The 18,277-nt window shown below is 39.2% G+C and overlaps 1 protein-coding gene across 1 annotated transcript in view; it reads right to left on the bottom strand.

The window, feature by feature from the left end:
- LOC142378168 (CUB and sushi domain-containing protein 1-like) overlaps positions 1–18,277 on the bottom strand; it is a 445,101-nt gene that overhangs the window by 34,217 nt on the left and 392,607 nt on the right. Inside the window, exons 51-60 of the mRNA XM_075462406.1 lie at positions 17,405–17,551; positions 14,708–14,896; positions 14,438–14,623; positions 13,781–13,978; positions 12,211–12,384; positions 10,085–10,258; positions 9,746–9,919; positions 7,561–7,749; positions 4,613–4,789; positions 2,099–2,284 (exon numbers count right to left, since the gene is read on the bottom strand). Coding sequence (XP_075318521.1) covers positions 2,099–2,284; positions 4,613–4,789; positions 7,561–7,749; positions 9,746–9,919; positions 10,085–10,258; positions 12,211–12,384; positions 13,781–13,978; positions 14,438–14,623; positions 14,708–14,896; positions 17,405–17,551 — 1,794 coding nt within the window. The remainder of the gene's footprint in view (positions 1–2,098; positions 2,285–4,612; positions 4,790–7,560; positions 7,750–9,745; positions 9,920–10,084; positions 10,259–12,210; positions 12,385–13,780; positions 13,979–14,437; positions 14,624–14,707; positions 14,897–17,404; positions 17,552–18,277) is intronic.

Raw genomic sequence — 18,277 nt, forward strand, 5'->3', positions numbered from 1 at the left:
CTTTTTAGCAGCCACATCAAAGCTGTCACCAAGGCAGCTTTTTACCATCTCAAAAACATCAACAGAATTAAAGGTTTCCTCTCCCAAAAAGACCAGGAGAAACTCATCCATGCATTCATCTCCAGTAGACTCGATTACCCAAAAAGAGCATTAAACATCTGCAGCTCATCCAAAACGCTGCTGCTAGAGTTTTAACCTGGACTAAGAGATCTGAACACATCACACCAGTTTTAAAATCTTTACTCTGGCTTCCAGTCAGTCACAGAATAGATTTTAAAAGCCTGCTGATGGTTTACAAATCCCAGAACGGTTTAGGCCCAAAATACATCTATGGGTCCAGTCCAGAGTCCAGACTAAACATGGAGAAGCAGCATTTAGCTGTTATGCTGCAAACAAGTGGAACAAACTGCCAGTGGAGATTAAACTTTCACCAAATGTAGACATTTTTAAATCCAGGTTAAAAACATTTCTGTTCTCATGTGTCTATGCATGAAATCTGCACGCTATCTTTTAACTTATCTAGACTGTTGCTTGTTTTTAAATTTATTTAAAGTATTTTATTTGTTTCTCTTTATATTCTTTTATGTATTTTAATGCTTCTTCCACTCCCTGCTGCAATGCTTTTATTTTATGTAAAGCACTTTGAATTGTTTGTACATGAAATGTGCTATATAAATAAATTTGATTTGATACATATAAATATCATAATATCATCATGATCAATGACTGTTGATGGCTAATTTGAATAAGTGCAACTTTGATGCTTTTGTTGTTGGACTTTTAGTACACTATTGATGTTTTGTGTCACAGCCATGCAAATAATACTCAAGTGTACACTGATACTGCATGACTCATTCCTTCAAAAAGCTCATTAATTTAATTCTAAAACTGGCATCATACAACATTGAAGTTCACGCTTTTCTTTTACGACAAGAAAAAAACTTGAGTGGAAATATGGAGGGTAATGCGGATAGCAAAGCGGGATTCAAGTGTCTGCACACCACTATGGGGACCCACTTTAATTTCCCTTAAATCCCACGGGCTTAAAAAATGTCTTTGAAAACTGCTGCTGCTTTATAAGATGCGCTTTATTAGCACACTGCTGTAGATGATCCTGCTCTGTAAGTTAGCAGTGACACACTTCAGTTCTTTGTATCTGGGCTACACCTACATAAATACATGCACCTATATTCTAATATCCCCATTTTTTGGCAAACAATCTTACATTGTGCTATGTTTTGTCAAGTTCTTTCAAGAGAGTAACAAACATCATGCAGCCCAAAAGGTTTCATCTTTGTTTTGCAGTTGTCTGAATTTATCCTGCATGAATATTTGTGAAAAAAAAATCATTATATGTAATAATTACCTCTGCAGTAATTAATTCTATAAACACTCCCTTAGTCTAAGAGCTCACATGTATATGCAATGAGAAGGCTTCACTTTCATAATATGAATGGAGTATGATGTGTTGGGCACAGCCTATATAATGTGCTTTAAGCCATACTTGATAATGGATGAGTTGCTTAGTGTGCCAAGTAGCCTGTGTGCTCAGCTTTGGGGGCTGAGCTGACTTATATTTTCATACAAAATGCTGAAAAGTCCATATTCCACAAAAGCACTATAGTTTTATGCAAAATGTCGACAAGCTCATTTTATAGCATTGCTTCATTTTGCTTCAAGATTTTATGGAAACTGGGTTGGCACCCAAATACAATGAGACAGGGATGATGAGGAATCAAAATGCATGATGTTTTCAAAATAGACCGTTCTAAATTTATTAAGTTGTCACATCACAGTCCCCTTGTATGAAGCCATCAGCAGCCTTTTACAATAAAACAGGGTCAAAAAAGAGTTCTTATAAATAGAAAACTATACACAATCGCTCATGAATATCTTTTTATACTCAAAGACGAATCACTACTTCAATTTTCAATGCTACGAAACTGAGAGCAGGGACAGACAAAATAAAGGTATTCTGTAAGCTTTTTTAGGTGTGAGCTACAGTGTAGGTTCTGGAATGATTATCTGATGATCTTTCAAGAATTTGATAATCAGTTAACAGTCATAGAAATGGTTATTGCCACACTTCATTTCCCACCTTGACACACTGGCTGTGAACCGCTCCAAGTGCCATTGTGAAGGCAAGTCCTCTCAGCAGAGCCAATCAGATTATATCCTGCCTCGCAGCTAAAACGCAGAAGGCTTTTGGTCTTAAATTCTTCCCCCCCCAGTCTGGCACCATGGGGAGGAATCCCAGGATCACCGCATATTCCCGTACTTGCACCTATAGCAAGAGAGAAAACATTAAGTTAATGTTCCAAGTACAACAACATGTTCAGACCATTGAAAAAACCAACCACTCCCATGCAGTGCAGGACTGATGAGACACATACATGCAGTAAAAACCACAACCTAAACCATATTAATTTGCAGAGCCAATCTAAATGTACAAGATAAAATGAATGTGAAGAAGCAGCTGCACTAAGGTGATGTCCATTACTCCTCTAATAGGTTTGAGGAATCTTGCGTGACTAAAAAGTAAGATTAAATGTTTTTTTTTTAGGACCAGGGTGCCAAAAATAGCCATACAGCATATTCTTACTTGTTACATCCACTAAAAATACACTGTGCTGCATAAATTGCATCAGCATAGTTTTTCCACACGGTATTTCCTATGCAGTGGACACATGCACACACACCCACACACACAAACACACGGACATGCAAACTTTGTAGAACTGTTCTTTGCATTTAGGCTATACCAAATTGTTCCAGCATTAAATGCACTGAGCGTGTCACAATTTTAGAAGCTTAAAATCCATCGGCAGGGATTTGTGAGTTTAACAGGGTACAGCTCCAGCTGCAAAGTCTTGCATCTCAATGAGGTCTTCAGCTGCTGAATGGATTCTGCCCTGCTGAGTGCCTCGTTTTGAGGCCAGCAGAGTAAACTTATTGCATTTCAGCTATTGAGAAAGCAGATGCTGAGTTTGGAAATGATAAGTTTTAGTGTTGTGGGATCAGTGTAAGTCTGCTGCAGAGCAGCACTTACAACCTGTATAGTAAAGCAGGGCTCCTCCACCTCCTTATTATTGTCTGTTTGTTACACATGTAGGTCAAGTCAAGTATCACATAGTAAACAGTATAGCAGGCACTTAGCTTCAGAAACAGGTGACTGACAGTGCATGCTACATTTTTCCTCGGAGAACGTGTCTGCCCCTTTCCTGTTCAAACAGATTTGTGTGAAGTGCTGCCTGGGCTAATCTCATCATGATCCCGATCCATCTGATATGGTGCAGGTTTGATAAGATAAGACTAAAATGGATTGCCACTGGGGCATTTGTTTAGAATTACTTCACATCTCTTTGTTGCTTTGAGAGGTTGTAGGTCTATAATATTACATCCAGCGACATTTTACCCTTTGAAAAATATGTATGTGAGACCAGTTTGCATTTGTGTTTTCGACAAACAATGCCAGGCTAGCAGGCATTCAGTTTGAAATAGTAAGATAATTGTGATTATTTCGGTGTTTTAGAGTTTAAATATCCTACCAATTATAATGGCAAACCACTCTCCCATGATAAATAGCACAAGTAATTTAGGAGAAATTACTGGAATAATGATGTTTAAATGAATCTTGAAAAATGTTCCTAGACTGTTTCTATAGCAAGGTAAAGGAGACGCGAAAGAAAGGGCAGCGTGGTCATGGGTGGGTTTTTTTAAGCCAGAGGTCGGCAATTACAATCAAGGATATAAACATGTTGCTGTAGCTTTGCACTTGTTAATCTGATTAACTGATTTTAAATTATTATGTCTCATCAGGTGTTTTATTTATGACTGGAAATTTCGGAAAATGCTAAAAATCTACTCCTGAAAACACGTGTGTTGAAATTTAAACCTCCCACCGATTGCACAAACTGCAACAACTGCAAGAGACGATAAAGACTACCTATTTGCACCAGGTTTCCTAGCTGACAGTTGTCTACTGCCAAAAGCTGAAAACAATACACAATACCCACTTATCTAATATTAAATTTAAATCCGGCTTAAGAACTGAGTATTGCTGACACACAAATCTATCTGTCATTTGTATTTTACCTGTCGTGTTCAGTTAGTGCCTGTTACTGTCGTATGCCACAGTGTAGGCCGCATCGTGTGTCATGCTGAGACAAAGACATCTTCATGCTGACTCATGTTACACATGTGAAGATGCTCTCTCCTTGACAGTTGAACCAGTTTCATCTTTGGCTCACTCACAAATCTGGGTTGATTCTCCAGTTCACTAAAGTCACACTTTTTTATATTTTATTTCTACTTTATACGATGAGATTTTGTTGTAAATTCTGGCTACTTGAGATTAGCAGAACTTGATAACTATACTACTGATTAAAAAACAAATTCATTAGTGGTACATACTTCCTTGTTGAATTACTCAGTACATGATGAGGATTTCTATGAGTAATTTCTAGGCCGTTGCATTTTATTCAAACTACAGCTAGCCAGTGTAAAACTCTTGTTTTGTACATACATATGAATATCAAGCTCTGATACTTTACCGACAAAAAAAAATTACATCAATTAGGCTTGGAGGCATTATCACCTAGTTTGCTTTTACCTGTACAGTAGGGTGGCACTCCACTCCACCTGCCATCCTCCTGACAGTGGCGAGTAGCATTGCCCACAAGCACTCCACCAGGCAGACAGGAGTACTGCAGCACCGACCCGTACGTCCAAATGTGGATTCCAGATACTACTGCATTGGGCGGCGCGCCGGGGTCGCCGCAGGAAATAGCTACAGAGAGGTTGAAAAAATTGATAGAGAAAGATTGTGTGTATTTAGAGTGATATAGATTCCAGATACATAACTGCATTAAGCGGTACAACCGGGTCACCGCAGGGGTCTGCTAAAAGGACAGGGTGCAATAGGGAGAAAGGGATTAATGTAGGTGTTTGTTGATTTTTTATTTTTTTTGTGCATGTTTGTATGAAAAAAGAAAGAAAAGAAAGAAAGATAGACATGAAAGATGATATGTACCAAATTTCAGCAGGAATAAAACCAGAGGTGTGCGATCATTAGAACTTTTGGAATTGTATAATATGTCTTGTGAGCATTTAAATAATTCACTTGCTTTACTTCTATATAATGTCTCTATGCTGTATAGACAGCATAGAGACATGGCAGTGAGGTTTACCGTGGTTGAGTTTAATTGAATTGTCTGAAAGTGAGCAAAAACCAATAATTCATCTCAAATTAAATTCACCTAAGATAGAAAACGTTAGAAAGAGTATCTCCCGCTCTTCTGTGTTACCAGTAAACCATTCCACCGTGTAAAAGCAACATACTTCTGTGAAACAAAAATTCTTGCTTCAGTTTGGCAGAAATCTATGTTTTATGTTGCACAGGTTTTCTGGAGGACACAGATATGAAACTGCTCTCAATTTTCTATTTCTGCCAAATGACTTGCCCCCCCACGTTATCTCCCCTTGCCCCCAAAATTGTATTCCTCCATCCTCTCCTTGCCCCTCAGTCACCACCCCTCTCCCCCCAATTTTCCGATAAAACCTTGTTTCTCAAATGTAATACTCGATGCAGAGAGGCAAGTATGACACCAGTGTATGCCCCTTCCTCTCGCCGTCTGATTCCTCATCTGCACCTCTCAGCTGCTGAGTCCTCCTTCTGTGCTTCTGTTCACCTCTTTGTGTTTCTCCCTTCATCTGTGAATCAGCTTCTTTCTCTGCGTCGTGCTCTAGTTTTATCTCCATGTTTCGATCAGCCATCGCAACTTCCTAACAAGGACTTGTATTGCCTTAAGAGACACATGCTCACATTTTTCTGTCCGTACACACACCCACACAATAATGCGCAAACCTTTAAGCCTCTTTCACACTCTCGCTCTTTTTATGATTACTTCCCTCACTTTTCTTTTCTTTCAGTTTTCTCATTCTCCTCACCCTCATCTCAGTGGCTCTCCAAATCATTTCGCTCCTCATATTGCTTTTCTTTGACAAATCTTAAAAAAAAAAAACAGTAATCCACTCATGTGTCATGAGATTTTCGTGGACATGCGTTAGCAGAAATTCAAGAGGAACCGGACAAACCTTTTCCATTAGCACATTCTCTCCAAGGGTTGTGCACAAAACTGACATGACCTCATCTTAAACATGATGTGACACCTGTTATGAACATAAGGAGTTATTAGCATTGTTTATGACTGATGACATAGAAAGTCAATTGGTCAGTTATGTCTTTTAATTCAAAGTTGAGGTTGTTCGTTTGTGATGTGTTTGTCACACATGAGCTAAAACAAACATGGCATAGCAGGATTACTTATTATACACCTGATTGGTGGACGCACCTGAGCTGTAGGGTTGAAGTTTTGTTGCATGATCTCATGTGTGATTAAAAAAAATGAAAGAACTGAAAATCATTCAAATGTTTTCTATCCACTCATAGAACCTCCTTCTTGAATGCATTGGTTGCTTTGGCCTGTTGCCTTGGAAAGGTATTTATCTGATCGAGTAAAAACACTTAATGCAAGTTGTTGACATTTTTTTTGAGGTCATAAACCAAAAATAATCTGACAGCCTTTTAATGAATTGCACACTATAGATATGTTGAAGGAAAATATTCACGACTGAGTAATTCAGTAAATGTTAACACTTAAATCCAAATCGTTACTTTAAGTTTGATAACAAGCCTGTTATATCCTCTTTATCAGATGCTTTATTTTCCATCAAGTTGCATTATTGAAGAGATCACAATCAATATATGATTGCTTTAGACATAACAATAATGAATAATAACACTTAACTCATTTATACTTCAAGACAACGGCCATAAACACTAAAGACTCACCTAAAGAGTCATAAAGACTCATTCATGTACAAAACAAGCATTTTGTCAAATAGTCTTCCAAACAAAACAACTGATCAGATCATTTGTTCATTCCCTTATATGTGACCCATTGTGGTGTCCTGTACTGCAGTACGGGCCCTACATTTCCATATTGGAGCAGATGGCAGTCTCCGCGGTGTTTTCTTTAAGAAGTCCCAATGCTCATAAGGAGGAGGGAGGAAGGCAGGATCGACTACAATGCTTTGAACCATGCAGCTTCGGCAGTGGAAGGCATGCTTGACACCAACATGTGACAATGCTATTCGATTCTCAGTTACGTTAGTAAATAACACGACAACACCTCACGTAAACACTGTTGTAACTTCCCTGTTGGGTTAAGCCAATAACAACAACGCAACCATCCCCTTCATGGACCCCGTTTTGCTGGTTGCCTGGGTTGCACGTAAATGTAACAACACGCCGCGACGAACCTTTGTCACTTCCTGGTTGCGTGTAGGCAATACACAACAACCGGAGGTGGCATATTCTTTGAACATTATTGTTTGTCATTTCTGGTTGCAGGAACAAATTGCCCATTGTGTCATTTTTGAGAAGAGGACAGTATTGCTTTGTCATGGTTATGCACACCCCTTTGTTCCATGTAGGTTTATCCATTTTTTTCTATCCACTTTTGTGTTGTAACAGTTTCTCTCCCCATCTGTCCATACCTAAGCAACGAGGGATTGGTCTGTCCCACAGTCCATCATGCTGGCACGTCAGGAGTGCGGAACCCAGGAGGTGGAAGCCTCGTTTGCAGTGGACTGCCACAGTTACACCATAGCTGAAGACTTCAGGGTAACGTAGGCCAGATTGCCGCACGCCATTCTCCACATGGCCAGGATCTGAACAGTTCACCACTGTGTGAAACAGGAAAGTACTTAAAGTAAATTTTACATGCACAAATATTCTCTCACTTTCTTTAATGTTCAAAATAGGGAAGCAGTAAAATAAGGCTGGAGATTTTCTCTAAATATTCAAATATAATGGCTCATACTAAAGAGGAGAAGAAAAAGGATAAGATTGAGACACTTAATAGCCATAAAATTAGGGGCCAAAATCTCTTCCATTTATTTAGCACTACTACTATTATAAGAGGCTGTCATAAAGTGAGCAGTAAATTGAGGTCTAAGGCACTCATTTTGGGATTGTTAGAGAAAAGTAGTGGATATGACATCGAAGGGCACAATAAAGTGTTTAAATTTCACCCTCAGATTTTAGCTAGCATGGGTCAAAATCACAATGAAAGCAAAATGAACAACTCAACATAATGGAGCTTTTACAGAGCAACCTCCAGAGAAACGGATTGGGCAGAGACTAAACCATGATTCATAGTGTTGCAAATGGAGCATCGCGTTAGTTCTGGCAGACCACGTAGTCAACGCGCCCTTGCCTATTGGCTGACGCCGACCCATCCCCTATGGCTCCACAACCAGCTGCGCTCAATGGGTAATAATCAGCTCCTTCTCGCAATTGGATGCTGGCATTTGGGGCACTTCACTTAAACTTGGTTTGCTGTCACTGCTTTTTTTTGCTCTCTGCTTGCACCCACCACCTCCCCTGCTCCACCGACTTCTCATTGCCAAACAATGTCATACTGTTGTTCATTGTTGCTTGCTCTGTTCTAGGGGGTTTGTTGCCTTTACAGCAAATGGAAGGCACTCCACCTGAGGATGCTGCTGTTCCCTGTCTGGCTTCCATGGAGCTCATGGAAAAGTCGGGAACTTCCTCCGAACAGAGCCATACCGCCAAACACAAATTGTATGCATTCAGAATAAGCTTCTGAAATTCATCTCTGTTTCTCGTCTTGTTTTGATGAGAGTGGTTCTGACAGAAATGAAGATTGTCCTTGTTGCTCCTTTCTGGTGTTCTCTAAACTTCTCTTTTGTCCCACTCTGCTTAGTTTTCTGGAGTTCTTTGTTCCCTACTTCTTTCTTCAGGTTCCATCGACTCTGTCTCCTCTCTGGGTGATGCCAGTCCAATAGAAGAAGAGTATGATTTTCCACATGTCACAAGACAGACTGACTTTAACTCAAATCTGAGTCCACGGGGGAGATGGCTATGTGTGTGAATGCGTATGTGTTTGGCACCCCATGGGAACGAAAAAAAAGTTTCAGTGTCATAATTGACAGCTGCTGCTGCGAGAGAGGGAGGGAGGGAAGCAGGGAAGGAGGGAATAAGACAGAAAAATCAGGGGAAAATGGGGAAGGAACGCAATGAAGAATGAATCTTTTTGATGGGAAACCTATGTTAGCAGCTACGTGATATCAGCTGTGCTAAAAGCCTGTGGTGTGTGGTTTAGTATATAAAAACTATTACACTACAAGAGGTCTGGAGAGGTTTGTCGTATATCGAACATGCATGGTTAGCAGAGGATAAGAATGTGTCTGAGGACATTTACCCAGCTGTGTATGTGCACGTATGAATTTGTCAGCTTTGTTAGACACACACACACACAGACTCTGCCTAATTGTGTCTGCACTACGATTAATTAGCTCTTAGTTTAAATTTTTCTGACAGTACATTCAGATCCAGACAATAGCTGCTTTATATATGTATAGGTGTTTCCATATTTTTTTTCTGAGGGGGTTGGGGTATACATATGTGGCCCTCTCTATATTTTCACTGAAAATATAAAAAGAGAAGTATGCTTTCTCAGTCAAATCATTGAAAAATGTTTCCACCACAGTAGCAAAGCATGTTCCCACAACTACCTCTTGTTCTTATAGAAAAAAAAAAACGAGGAAACTGTAACGTGCTATTCTATGAACTCAGAAAGAGCAGTTTCAAAAGATCGACAGAAGCATTTATCACCGGGATATGCAGTAACTCTGTGTAAACAGATGTGATTGTGACCTTTGCAGACTGGCAGCGGGCTGCTCCATTGTCCGTTGAGTCGGCACTGAGCGCGAGCATTTCCACTGAGGATGTAGCCTCTGTTGCAGGTGAAGTTGACCACGTCATTGAGGTTGAACTCGCTGCCGTTGGTCCGCCCATTGGCTGGGTTTCCTGGGTGACCACAAGTGATGGCTAAATAGGACAAGAGAGAAATTTGAGAAATCTGAAGATTATGTGGAGTACCGGGTTTTCTCCACTTGATAATTTGCATTTTTTAAGGTAAAATAAATGTCAGAAGTCAAAAATTAGAATACACTATACAGAAACCACAATGGTATTTGCATCATTTCTACTCACGGACGCAGACGGGTGTTGTTCCAGACCATCGATGATCTTGCTGGCAGATTCTGACTGATGTGCCGATTAGTCGATATCCTAACATACACTGATACACCACCGTGTCACGATAACTAGAGCCATCTCCGCTGATGTGGCCATTGACTATAGGATCTGGAGAGTCACAGTGCCCAGCTGGAAGAAGCAAAATGATACAAATTTATATGATATATATATAAAAAAAAGACAACTTCAACTTGTGGGCTTTCCTGAGTTTTTTTCATGTGTCAAACTACGACTTTTGAAACATTTCAAACCTTCCATTACATAAACTTCTAAATAGCTGGCTCATTAAGTCATCAGTGTTTCTGCAAATCAATGTTCAAAGACTTTAGACCTAAGTGTGCAGCAATTATCGATGCACAAAGGGTCTGTTTAAATAGTGCATTTAAACGATTTCCCTGTGTTCTATAAGTGGCCTTGATGTACAACATCCATTCATTATTTCTTAAAATGTGCATCACGAGCTGAGGTTCAGAGAGTCAGTCAGTTGTATTCAATAACATTTCAACTATTAAGAAAGCAAATAACCCATGTTTCAAAGTCAGTCCCTCCCTTCCATTTTCTCTTCATCATGGAATCACTGCGAGAGGCCAAGGCTTTTCTTTGTATTTGGCATTTAAAACAGTAGTTTTTTTTTTTAAATTATCTCATCCAAATACTAAGGCTGTAAAAGTAAATATTAAAAACATTTATTTTTTCCAAAATGTGTTTTTTGTGCAGATAGTTTCACCTCTTTCCTCAACATTATCTGCTCAATATAATTTTTCCTTGACAAATCTTATAAACAGTTTACAAATGTCGATGCCCTCTGAAAGCAATAAATAAAACACACATACACACACACACACACACACACACATACATGCATATAGAACGTAGGTCACGATAGAAGTACAGGCATCTAGCATACAACCATATCAGCTTTCCCTCCATTTAGCCTGCTGCACTATGCTGACTAGCTAGTTTTTATTGGCGACCGCAGCTCATATGTGAATTTACCCTGTAACAAAGCATTTTTGAGTGGCACAAGCAATTGGAAATAAAGGGTTTAAAGGCACAATGACGCTTTTGTTGTCTGCTGTGTGAATGGGCCAAAGTCCAGTGCATCTACAGTTCATGTTAACAAGTGCTGCACAGATAACTGGAATTTAACCACATTAAAAAGATTCTGGTAAGATATGTTTAGTCTTCAAGTGTGAGCATCAAATTTCACAGAATGCCATAAAAGTGTGCAAAGCTTACATGTAACATTTACAGTGGTAGGGTGACAGTTAGGGGTTTTCTGGCCATGATTTCAATTACTGTGAATATTCAAGTGCATAAAAGATAAAATGATTGACAAGAGGCGCACAAAAAGATGACTTATGCAACAGAAATGTATTTTCTTTGGTTTGTATTTTTTGACAAGAAGCAAAACAAACAAAGCACCCAAAGAAAAAAAAAGGTTTGACGGTTTGCCTGTACAACTATCTGCACAAACTGAAAGTTCAGAAAATGTCTCACAAATTTTACCCTGAAAACTAAACATAAGAGGTTTGCTGAACATTCCTTTTAGAGTCCTCTGAACTGATAGAAGTATCACAGAAGTTTTTCACCGCAATCAGCAAAGGTATTGATGGATCACGCAATGACTTTTTTTTTGCGCCACTGTAACAATGAATCACATCTTGCCTCTGCAAATTCCGGAAGCGAACAACATACTGTCTGTATAACAGATCGATATAAATAAAAACAATATAGCTCCTACCAAACACACTTACTGCATCACTGTATGCAGAGTTTAAAATGCATTTCATCAGACTGCTGGCAGTCAGCTCTAATCAGATTTGATTAAAAATAAATACAAATGCGATTCAAGGGATCATGAATGTGTGATGAGAATGGTCCGAGTCTTTGATATTACTCTGACAGCTTACTACATTTCATTCCCGATTCCTGTGTCATCTCTTCTATTTTTAATAATTCACACCATTCGGTCCATAGAATACATTTTCATTGTTTATCAGACTGCTCTCTTTCCTGCCAAAGTGACTTAGAACAGACCACAACACGATGAACATCTAAACACATTTAACAAAGCTTACCCAGACATCTAGTCTCTGCACCACTCCACAGTCCGTTGGCGCCACATTCCCTTACATGTGACCCCACCAGCGTGTAGCCATGGTTACACATAAAGATTGCAGTCGCGCCGAATGTAGCCAGCGTCCCCAGTTTGGTACCAAAAGGTGGGTAGGGAAGTTCCCCACAGGAGATGACTAGACAATGAAATAAAAAAGAAAACATAAATGAAATGGATATTACACAACATTATGAGGCATTTGGTACTTTTTCTATGCTTAGAAAAGTTTGGAAACGAAGTGGCTTGGTGTTACAAAGTATTCATAATGTTGGGTGAGATCAATAAAACAGTGCTGTGACACTGAATTGAACTGTGACAGTACCTAGCTGAATTAGATTCCTGTTTGAAAATGAAGGATTTATTTCTTTCATTTATTTCATTGGAGACTCCATAGTAGCCACTTCCATTCTATTGACAAATCATTCAGAACCGCTGCAGTATTTGCTAGCTCAGCTCAGACACTGGATGAAAAATTGACTTAAAGATATAGTTAAGCGAAGCACTGGCCTGACAGATTTAAATTCTTAACAATATAGTAAACTTATTCATGTCTACACATTTCATTTTTTCATTGGCATGTCATGTGTTACGCAACACTGAGACATCCTTCATTGGAAAGTTTTCAAAGCCACAATGTTCTCTCTCGACATCTATTTATGAGATAAGCAGCAAAGGCACATTGCAGAGTAACACCATTTGAAAAGACAGTATTTCACCGCTGCCGACATATACCCCACATTTAAAAAGCACTGGCTGTATTCTGCTGCTTTAAACAGCTATCACAGTCCCAAGATAATGTAGAGTGACCAATATGCTAAGGCGCTTGAAAACACGTATACCACTGTTAACTCATCTAAAAGAGGAAGGAGGGAGGGAGATGGATAAACACATGCATATACGGCCCCCCCTCTCAGGCTGCACCTTTCTTATTACCAAAAAGATTAGAACCGTGCCAAGCGTTCAGAGGCTTTCTTATAACAACTAAAGCTAACTCTATTTGAAAAAATTCCCAGCTGCTTTGCTTCCTCCTGGATGGGTTTGTTAGTGTGATAACTAATTCAGGACAGGTTGTGGAAGGATGCAGTTTTACTCTTTCATTCTGTTGTTTGTGTGTCAGAGAGTGTAAAACATCTTTTTAAATCTCTCGTTTTATAGGATTGCTCTTCCTGACGATGACAGTTGTTGATTAAAGTAATTGAGACGATAACTTTGCATTTGTGCACTATAAAGTACAAACAAGTTTTAAGTACTGAATGCATGGGGTTCTGTCTATAAATATTAGAAACATGTGTAATAGTGCAGTTTGAAAGAAATATCTCAAAATCAAATCTCAAATCTAGGTCTTTGTGTGTGTTCATTCTCATGAATGAGGCAAAAGTGTATCAAGCACATGAACAGAGTGGAGTTTCGTCATATTTTCCGAAGATGAAGCGGTAGGATGATTCTGAGCAAATTAAATCTCACTGTAGCAGCTATCACATTCTTTTGTTGCAAAGAGTAAAATTGTAGTTGATGGGTGAATCAAAACTTACTCTTGCAAGCAGCTGGTTCATCTGACCCTTCCCAGGTCCCATTGGCAAGACAGCGAAGAGTCCGATGCCCAACACCTAAATAGTACCCAACTGAGCATTGTAAAATCACTACTGAGCCAAACTCTCCCAGCCTCCCGGAGAGCAGGCGGTAGGTCATATGATCTGACAAAGCGCCTTCAGTGCTGGGGCAGTGCACCGCTGGAAATGAAAAATGATAATAATAATATCAACAGATAAGCACATCTAATTAAAAAAGACAATAATAAATAACATACAAGTCTCCATAAAGTTGAAACTATAGCTTATAAACATCTCTAATCTTTTAAATCTTAAAAACAATCAAGTAAAGGTTCGATCTGTGAGGTTCCCTCTGATTTATTTAGCCATATACAAGTATCACGCCAGTCTGTGTCAAGTCAATGCCGATATTAACGAAATAAAGAAATTCTTAACAACAAACTTGAAAATCTTTATTGATCTTTTTCTCCAACTATGCACAACGCAGACTCTTTGAACTCCCTAACAGTCTGAATTTCCCATTATATTCAAGGATAATTTCGAGAGAAATTAAAAGAAGGAGGGGTTTCCCTGAACACAGAGATTCCCATAGGAGCAGCCCCTTTACTAAAGAGATCAATCATGCTTGAAAACACTTACGCAGACATCTGGGAATGGAACCAGCGTTACTCCAGCTGCCATCCTCCAAACACACGGCTGTCATTGGAACAGCAGGGTCAAGGTGGTAGCCGTTGTTACATTGGTAGGTGACCTGGCTTCCAACAGTATATTGGTAAGCGTGGAAACTGCCGTTGCCCGGTGACAGAGGTATTCCACATGAGATAGCTGTTAAATCCCAAACAGAGTATTAGAGCAGGAAAACCTTTTTCAGAATCACTTAGATGACGACCAATGTGTTTAAAATGTTACCTTGACAAAAAGGTGGTGGAGTATCCCACTGGTAAAGCCCATTGGAATCAACCCTGCAGGTGGCATTGCTTGAACCTACCAAGCGGTAACCACGGCTACAGAAGTACTGAAGTCTGCTACCTGGATGGAGTTTGGTTCGGTTGACCACACCCCCATTCAATGGAGGATCATTAATGCTGCAGTAAGCGGCTGGACACGGAGAAAAAGCAGACAGGGGAGATTACTTAGGGAATGAAATAAAACAGTTTTACACGACTTTAAAAGAACCAATTACCATTATAAAGCTGAAAATAACTATCAGGAGATGCATAGCTGATATTATTATGCATTTTGAGCAATGGCCATTAAAAAGCATCCATGCCCCCTCTGACAGGGTCAATGCGTTTAGTCAGCTTACAATGATTCATAAATCTGAGACAAAGAAAAAAATGAAGTAATTATTCCCACATCTTTCCAACTAATGCAATGGTTTTGCCCTCTGAGAACACTGTGAATGCAAAACTGCAGGATCATTGAATTTAAGGTAATGAGAAGACTCTCAACATCCAGCAGAACACATCACTGCGGGCCACTTGTTTGTCCCTTCTCTGCCTCGGTGGTCTCTACTCCTTTCCCTTTTGACTGTACGTTGGGGGAATGACACTCTGTATCTACTCAAGACAACTGAATCACCTTGTGATTTCCATAAATCTTTCTTTCCAAGAATGTTTTTTTTTCTTTCTTTTTCTCTCTCTCTCTCTCTCTCTCTCTCTCTCTCTCTCTCTCTCTCTCTATGCTTACTTTGCCAGCTATTCTTTCAGCTCTAAAATCAGTCTGTTCTTCCTGAACTCCAATTCCTTACAACCATTTGAGTTTAATGACGGGACATGAACTTCCTTTGGAAAGGATGTAACTTCAGGGCCTCCATATCATGTTATTTAACATACAATTGCACCTGTAATATCATTGGAACAAGTTGATGAAATTACTTTCATTGCAGTTTGAAATAAAGATGAAGAACTGAATTCCTTAAAGAATTAAAATGACCAAAAATGGTGGATACATTTAGTGATTTGCTTATGTGGGCTGTCACAATGAGGCTAAGATTAAAATAAGAACAAAACTTTAATTTAGCCACTTTTAATTGCTTTGCATGGGTAATATTACACCCTCTGTGCATCCTCACTGGTCTTGCACTGCTGTTTCAAAAGAATTTGGGTGGACTCAAATAGTGGTCTTTTTGCTTAGGAATCTTCCTGACTGAGTGAAATGACTCTAAACCATCTGAGTAGCATCCAAGATAAATGGTTGTCGCATGTTCTTGCCATTATTCCCCTTGTGAGTCTTTTATTACAAACACTGAGAAAGTGGCTGCTTACTTTATCCAGCTTCACGAAAGCATTAACATTACATATTTTGACTTTGACTCCATTTATTTTAGTCTTAGTTGACTAATTCAACGCCTAAAGTGTGTATGTGAAAAAACTAAATGGGTATGGCTGCAGCAAAGATATGTTGAGGTAAATGTTAGGGAGACTGCTATCCTTACTGATGCATTTTTACAGCCTGGTCAAAGTGCTCCATATATGTGTTCAAACCACAAAAGCAAAAAAAGAAAAAAAGAGGTTATCAAAGTAAACCATCAAACAAGTAAAAAACTAATGAGGCCACCACACAATTTAAGGAAGACCAGCGGTGAATAAATGTCATACAGTTTAGGAAGATGACTCCAAGCTCCAATTGCACGGATATACCAGGCAGTAAGGATGATTAAAGTATGATAAGAAAAATGGAGAAGTGATCCTGTCAAAACAACAGAGCATCAATAAAGTATGGTAAGAGAAAAATCTCAACTATTACTTTGTCTGTACAGTTTACTGTACTGTTGTCAGAGTATGACTACACTACAGGGAACAGATACTGTTATTAATGGAGGCCATTGTGGCAATATAACCTAAAGATTAAAACGTATGAACTTTTTTCTTGTCTTTTTTTTTTTTTTTCATTTTTCAAATTGACAGCCAGGGGCACTGACCTTGTTACTATCTTCTTTCTGACAAAAACAGGATCAGTATCACTGTAAATTTCATTTTCTGTGACTGAGACTGGTCGCCCTCCTCTGTGAATTCTCACACAACGCCACAGTGTTGGCAAGAAACTGGATATATAATTCACTCATTCTGACACATATTAACAAATTGGAGCTATTATTTCTCTTTTGTGTGAAAGCAGCCTGGTGTACTCAAAGATTATTATTTCTAAATGATCATTGCTCACCCAACCATTGATGCATTATTTTAATGAGAAGAAAGGGATTAGGAATCATTATTCATGCCAGTAGGAGAAGTTAGCAGTCTTTTCAACGAAGAGGGGTGCATACATTTTCATGTATTTTGTGTAAGCAGAGGTAAAGCGGAGAAGCAGTCATTTCGATGAGATCTGAGATGGAAGCTTCGCCTTGAAAAGTCACAGCTTCGTCTTTGACATGTGAGCAATACATGACGTGGATGACATTTTACTTTAATCAATAAAATATATAATCCGATGGACAAAACAGACATATTAATCATATCCTGTATCAAAGCTCTTGTAGGCTTTACAGTAGAATTACAATACAAAGAAGCTTAAAATAGCCCTAATTTGATTCTACTGATGTTGTCAGATGGTAAAATAATGATCAAAAGCATGATGAAAAACAAAGACAGATATTGGATGTACCTGAGTACCGTATCTTGAATCCTCTTTTGTTAGTTGCATGGTCAGTGGACCATCGTAGATAGAGCTGGTTTGTTTTAGAAGTGAAGTTCAGCTGAGATGAGTGGTTTCCACTTAGAGCAACAAGCAAAGGGCTTTGTCCTGAGGATCCTGTTGAAATAAATACAACTGTTCAATGCTGCTGTGTATACATTAGAATGTTTTTTTTTTCATATGTAATTTTGTTATTTGTCTGTGGTTTATGTGTCTGAGGTGAATCTTGACTACGGAAGGGATACAATCAGCAATCCTCTGGCTTAATATTGGCCTAACATGAGATGGAAATGAATAATATGATGCAGTCAGAGAGCGTTTTATTGTTTCTGGGCAGTGGCGGTTGGTCAATAGAGGGCGCTAGAGCGCCGCCCCTCCCGTGAATCAACCATAACAAATATGAAATTAATTATACATTTGTACATTGCGTTTTTACTCGTGCAGTGGTGTGATAAGACTCTGCTGTAGGCTACATGCCACTGCCAGCAACCATTAAATGCTTTCGACTTTAATCTAGGCTTGCTATTTGCTATTGGATATAAAGCCCTCCTCCAGGTGGTCGTCGGTAACACTGGAGTCTATGAGAGCTAGCAAACTTTTTTTACCGCGAACAAGCAGAGGCAGCTTTTCATTGGCGCATGAAAAATTGATTCTAGTTCGCATCTCTGTGCGCCCAGACCAATGGCAGAGTTTTCCATATTTTTAATCTTCACGTGATTGGACAATTCATCGAATCAATCACGTCCATTAAGCAAGCATCAGAGGAAGCGCCGGGCTCTCGGGGAAGAAGACCACAGACAGTAGGATTGCTGCAGAGGTGAGTCTCTGTTGCAGAAATTAGTT

Source organism: Odontesthes bonariensis, chromosome 1 (genome assembly GCF_027942865.1).
Source record: "Odontesthes bonariensis isolate fOdoBon6 chromosome 1, fOdoBon6.hap1, whole genome shotgun sequence".
In the NCBI taxonomy this organism is placed as follows: domain Eukaryota; kingdom Metazoa; phylum Chordata; class Actinopteri; order Atheriniformes; family Atherinopsidae; genus Odontesthes; species Odontesthes bonariensis.